The sequence below is a fragment of the Trifolium pratense genome, linkage group LG5, assembly GCF_020283565.1.
Source record: "Trifolium pratense cultivar HEN17-A07 linkage group LG5, ARS_RC_1.1, whole genome shotgun sequence".
NCBI lineage: Eukaryota > Viridiplantae > Streptophyta > Magnoliopsida > Fabales > Fabaceae > Trifolium > Trifolium pratense.
In genome coordinates, this window is record NC_060063.1 from 49,059,761 (window position 1) to 49,065,898 (window position 6,138).

Below are 6,138 nucleotides of genomic sequence, written 5' to 3' on the forward strand. Positions count from 1 at the left end.
GCACTATTCAATTTGATTATTGTTTAGTAATTTAGTTTAAGTTATAATTTGAGCATAGTTGTTCGATTTTAATTCAACGGCTAAGATTGTTTATTACGTGCAAATGTGTGATTTTGCTATATATTGTGGGTAATTTAGGTACTTTCGAGCATTTTGAATGTGTTGGGCCATTATTAGCCAAACTCATCCAACATTAAACTTAAAATTAATGCACATAAATCGGTCAATGTGCCCCAAATCTTACAAATTAGAGGTTGTTCATTTTTCAAAAGTGGATGTCATAGTATATAAGTCTTAGGTATCGTTTGGCGTGTGAACTTATAAAATAGCATAAAACCTAATTTATATTGTATAAGCCGTTTGCATAAACTCTAAAAAAAACTGGGCCAAACGGACCCTTAGTTCAACTAACAATGCCGATATTATTAAGTTTGACTCTTTCATCTGGATTCAAACCCAAAACATCACAGTGTGTGATTTTCAGTGATATTTATCATTTCGTCTACCGACAAAAAAGTGGATGTTGTAAACAATGAAATGATAAGTAAACTAATAAACTATACAATATAGTATATCATAGGAGTAAAAAATGGTGAATCTGAATCACATTCATTGGAAGTAGAAAATAGACATACACCAGTTCACAAAATTTAAACAGTCCAAATAATTCATGTTGTTCAAGGATTACACACATAAGCAAGATCACCAAACAAAATCCATTACAAAAATAGAGGCATAACTGCTGCACTTGGGAACTGCAAAAATAGAGGTAAATAACAATGTGTTTTTCATATGGTTCTGCAAAATCCGAATTTCCACGCCTTGCTTATCCCCGAAAAAGCAAAAACAAATAGACCAAAATTTGTCCAGTAACAGTTCACGGAAGAAAAATTTATGGTTTTCTTTTTCCATCTGAATGTGTTTTTTTGGCTAACCTTTGTATTAGTACAAGAAAAATTACAATAAAAAATACCCCCCAAAAAATAAAACAACTATAGGACAATGAACATAATACAAGTATCAAAGGGAAGGTAATCCTGGTTAGGACACCAAGAAAATACATTAAGCCGCAACTTCTTGCGTTTTTGTTGCAAGTTGATTCTGAATGTGTTGAGGTACCACATCAAACATCGCTAATTGCATTGAGTAGGATGCACGGCCCTTTGTCATCCCTCTTAGTGTACTGACATACTGAAACATCTCAGCAAGAGGTACTTGTGCATCAACAACCTGTTTTCACCATCACCAAAAGGAAGAAAACAATGCTCGAGTTCAGTTCCAAATAATACAGCACAATCACTTTCAAACAATGTTTTAAAAACCAGACCGAATCATCTGGTTCAACTGGAAACCGGCTAGTACTCTAGTTAGTTTGACCTTTTGGTTGTATTGTAGTCTAATTGAACCGGACTTAACCAGTTTAACCGCAGTTAAACCACCATAGTCTAATTTTTACTTTTTTTATATTTATTTATTAAGTAGTCATTTAGTTCAACTATGACCGAAAGGTCTCGCCGATTCAATCTCTGGTTCAGTTTTTTAAACATTGCTTTCAAGTCATACCTTCAAATTTAATAAATGAATATGGAGAAGAGATTATTTGACTTACCTTGAGTCCACCTGGTTTGTCACCAAAACTGTTGATCTGTCCTCTTCTTGAGTTGAGATCACCGATTACATCTCCTAAATGTTCTTCAGGAGTAACAACTTCAACTTTCATTATAGGTTCAAGCATTCTTGGACCGGCTTTTCTCATCCCTTCCCGAAAAGCTCCTCTCGCTGCCAACTGGAAAGCCAACACACTTGAATCCACATCATGGTAAGTACCCTCCACAAGTACTGCGCGTACATCAACAACCGGAAAGCCGGCTAGAACACCATTGCTCATACACTCTTCCAATCCTTTAACCACACCAGGAACATATTCTTTTGGAACTGAACCTCCTTTGATTTCACTCTTGAATTCATATCCACTACCTGGATCCATGGGTTCAAAACGTACGGTTATATCTGCAAACTGACCTTGTCCGCCTGATTGTTTCTTGTGCACATATCTTACTTGCGTGGTTTTGGAAATGCTTTCCCTGTAGTTTACTTGGGGAGCACCAACATTAGCTTCTACCTGCATAAACAAATGTTAGATAACTTAAATATATAAACATGGGATAACCTGAGAGAAAAAAATACAACCATGCTAACTGAATAACTGATACTAAAAATTGTCGTAAACAAAATAAAGCATATAACCTTATATTCTCTTTTGAGACGATCGACAATGATTTCAAGATGCAATTCTCCCATTCCTTCGATCACTGTCTGGTTTATCTCTTCATCACGGGAGAAGTGGAAAGAAGGGTCTTCCTGTGCAAGCTTGACTAAACCAGCTGCCATCTTGTCAATATCAGCTTTAGTTTTGGGTTCAATCGCAATCTTAATAACAGGATCGGGGAAGTCCATCCGCTCAAGAACAACTGGGCTCTCGGGGTCACACAATGTTTCACCTGTTACAGTATCTTTTAAACCAGCAAGAGCAATAATATCCCCGGTTAAAGCTACTTTAACGTCTTCTCTGCTGTTTGCGTGCATTTCTAGAAGTCTACCAATCCTCTCCTTTTTCCCTTTGTTTGAATTTAGTACATAAGACCCTGCAGATAGTTTTCCAGAATACACCCTGACAAATGTAAGGGAACCTACAAATGAATCACTCATGATCTTAAAAGCTAGTCCAGAAAATGGTTCATCGTCACTTGCTATCCTCTCTATTGTTGCTTCTGGATTTTCAGGGTCGGTACCATTCATTGGCGGTACGTCAAGTGGTGATGGTAGATAATCCACTACGGCATCTAGCAATGGTTGGACTCCCTTGTTTTTGAAAGCTGATCCACACAACACTGGCACAAAAGTGGCAGCTATGGATCCCTTCCTGATTAATTTTTTTACAGTTTCTTCATCTGGTTCAACTCCTTCTAGGTAGTTCTCCATAGCCTCGTCGTCTAACTCAACTACGGCTTCAATCAACCGAGATCTGTAATCCTGGGCCTGATCTAGGAGATCTGCAGGTATATCTTCATAAGAAAACTTGGCACCTAGTTCTTCTCCACCCCAAACTATAGCTTTCATCCTAACGAGATCAATAACTCCCTTAAAGCTATCTTCTGCACCAATTGGTAGCTGAAGTACAAGTGGTTTAGCACCTAAATTTGTCACTATCATGTCTATTGTTCGGAAAAAATTTGCGCCAAGACGGTCCATTTTATTGACAAAACAAATTCGAGGGACCCCATATCTATCAGCTTGCCTCCACACGGTTTCTGATTGTGGTTCCACACCAGCAACACTGTCAAACAAGCATATAGCTCCATCCAACACCCTAAGAGCACGCTCCACTTCTAAGGTGAAGTCGACATGACCAGGAGTATCAATGATGTTGATCCTGTGCTTATCCCAAAATGTGGTGGTTGCAGCAGAAGTAATGGTAATCCCTCTTTCTTGTTCTTGTTCCATCCAGTCCATTGTTGCTGTTCCCTCGTGTACCTCTCCAATTTTGTAGTTTCTTCCGGTATAGAAGAGAATTCGTTCGGTTGTAGTTGTCTTTCCAGCGTCTATGTGAGCCATGATGCCAATGTTGCGATAATCCTTCAATGGGACAGTACGTTTTGCATCTGTAACGGAAGTTAAAAAGTGTCATTTCATATGTGTAAGTTGGTGCATAAAACGGATTGAAATTTTCACATGACAAGGTTATTAAAAGTATTGTATCTATCTATGTTTCGATAAATTTTGATAGTATCTTATCTATTTAATACCTAAAAAGGGAGAGACAAATAAAAAATCTTCACTTGAACTTGTTATTAGAAAATCCAAATGGGAGGAAGGCAAATTACATTAGAGATCATTTTCAAAAGCATGAAAGCAAATTACATTAGAGATTAACGGATATGCACTGTCAGTGTAACATTTGTTTGTCGTCGTGATGAGTGGTAATTGGTTGTTAGTGTAAAACAATTGTACACTGAAAGTGCATATCCTTTAATCTCAATTTCATTGGAGAAAAAGGAATATACACTGACAGTGTAAAATAATTTTACACTATCAACCACTTCACTCCACTTTATTAATATGATATGGAAGATTGAACCATTCTTATTGGTTGCAAGTGTAAAATTAATTTACACCGACCGTGCCTATCCTTTCATTATAGTTTTCAACAACAAAGTTGGGCCATAACCATAACACACATAAAGATAGAAAACTATATCTTCTTTAAGGACTCTCATCTCATAAAAGCCATACTATCCATATGATGCTCGTTCCTCCCAATAGAAAATCAAACACTATCTTCTCAAACAAACAAACTATGACAAGTCATGAAAATTCAAGCACACATGTAAATTTTAAGGATAACATAAAAATAAACACCAAACGAAAAAGGGTGTTAATTTTTTACAACAAAAATACATTTTGATTACTTCTAAGAAACCAACCAAATTAAAATCATAGACTGAAACAAAAACATGTTACAGAACAGTAAATAGTGAAAGAGATATACCTTCGGGAACAGACATAGCGAAAACTGAGAAATTTCTTCTTGTTCTTCTTGAACCAAGATGAGATGAATTGGAGTTAATTCGAGTAGTTGTTCCAAGGAATTGTGATGAACGAGAGTGTTGTTGAGGGGGAAAAGACATTCCTGAAGACATGAAACGAACGGGAGAAAGAAGGGTTGGCCTCCTCCGGTGAGAAGCATTGAGAGTAGAGAATGAAGAAGTGGCTACTTGAAATGACTCTGCAGCCATGTTTTTGAGCTTTTTCTTGTATCGCTGTGTTTGGGATAAACAAAAGCCACACACACGAGAGAGATGAGAGACAGTGGCCTCTAGTTTTCGGTAAGGGACTCGACAGACACAACTAAAGATTGTGTCACTCAACTCTAACTTGTTACTCATTTATCCTATATATACCATTTTTTATGAAATATCATTTTTTTTTTTTTATTTCTTTTGTGGAATATCATGTATTATTATTATTATTTGTGTCTTTGATAAGATTAATAATTAATATTATATAGTTCGGAAGTCTTATTTCAATTGACAATGTGAATATTATTAGGTTGGAATTTTTCACCTATATTCGAACCGAGATCTTGTAGTGTGTGTGTGAGTTTTAATGGTATTTATGTTGGGTATTGGTCTCCCTTCTTAAGGGGAGAAAGACCTAAATTTTAGGGTTATTATGAGAGTGTATTTTGTTGAGAAGAACAACCTTCAAAGAAAAGAAGAATGAAACTTATTCCCGTTTTTATCAAATCAGTTTCAGAAAAGTAGCGATTGCAAATTTGTTAACGGTTGGATTTGGTTGATTTTTTTAATGCAAGACTTCTGAAACATAGTGATCAAAGTCTGAAAAGGGAGATATTGTATTTGCATTGTGCCAGGTTTTTTAGAGTTTTTCATCTTTTTATTTTCAAAAGACCACGAAAATATTTAAAACAAATAGTGAATGTCCTATTTTTTCAAATCACTTATCAAAGAACACATCTCCTTGCTCATATAGGACATGCATAGACCAAAAACCTATTTTCTCTAATTTAAAACAAATTTAAGCTCCATGAAGAATAAATTTAACAAAAGTTAGTGAAGGAAAAAAATATTCCTTCATAAAGTATGTGTTCTAAACATAACTCAAGTTTTCTCTGAAGAGATAAATGACAGAGTAGAGAACTCACTTGGTGGATCGATGGAAGAAATGTAGAGAACTCACTTAGTGAATTGATGGAAGAAATGCTCCAACTGGAGGTCAATAATCCAAGCATTGAAGACGACCTAGCGATGGAAAAGGGGGGCGGGATGGGGGTGCTGCAGAAAATATTCTGACATCCAAGTCAATATAAGTTTGAGGTTGAGGTAGAAGTTAAAATAAGACATATCTTAGGAGATGGTGAAAGGTTATATATATATAAGCCAATGTATGTGACATTGAGATGATGGGTGTAACATTGAACTTGATTCAACCCAAAAGTCTGGTTCAGACCAGTATTAGTAATTAGATGAAGTTTAATAATAAAATATATAATTGTGTTTTTAACCTTCTTTACTCTTTTTTTATTTTATTTTTTTTAACTATTTTTACTCTATTTGG

At 35.8% G+C, this 6,138-nt stretch overlaps 1 protein-coding gene across 1 annotated transcript; it reads right to left on the reverse strand.

Annotated features, from left to right (window-relative positions):
- Positions 1–640: 640 nt before the first annotated feature.
- On the reverse strand, positions 641–4,941 carry LOC123887233 (elongation factor G-2, chloroplastic). Its single transcript, XM_045936511.1, has 4 exons — positions 4,550–4,941; positions 2,248–3,662; positions 1,610–2,122; positions 641–1,230 (listed from the first exon to the last, which is right to left on the reverse strand). The coding sequence occupies exons 1-4, from the start codon at positions 4,794–4,796 to the stop codon at positions 1,063–1,065; spliced, it is 2,343 nt and encodes a 780-aa protein (XP_045792467.1). The 5' UTR covers positions 4,797–4,941; the 3' UTR covers positions 641–1,062.
- Positions 4,942–6,138: the final 1,197 nt, after the last annotated feature.

Coding starts and splice junctions, on each gene's coding strand:
- LOC123887233 (XM_045936511.1), bottom strand. CDS start 4,796: ATGGCTGCAGAGTCATTTCAAGTAGCCACTTCTTCATTCTCTACTCTC. Junction 2,123..2,247: donor GTCTCAAAAGAGAATATAAG/GTTATATGCTTT, acceptor TTGTTTATGCAG/GTAGAAGCTAATGTTGGTGC. Junction 1,231..1,609: donor ACAAACCAGGTGGACTCAAG/GTAAGTCAAATA, acceptor TGGTGAAAACAG/GTTGTTGATGCACAAGTACC.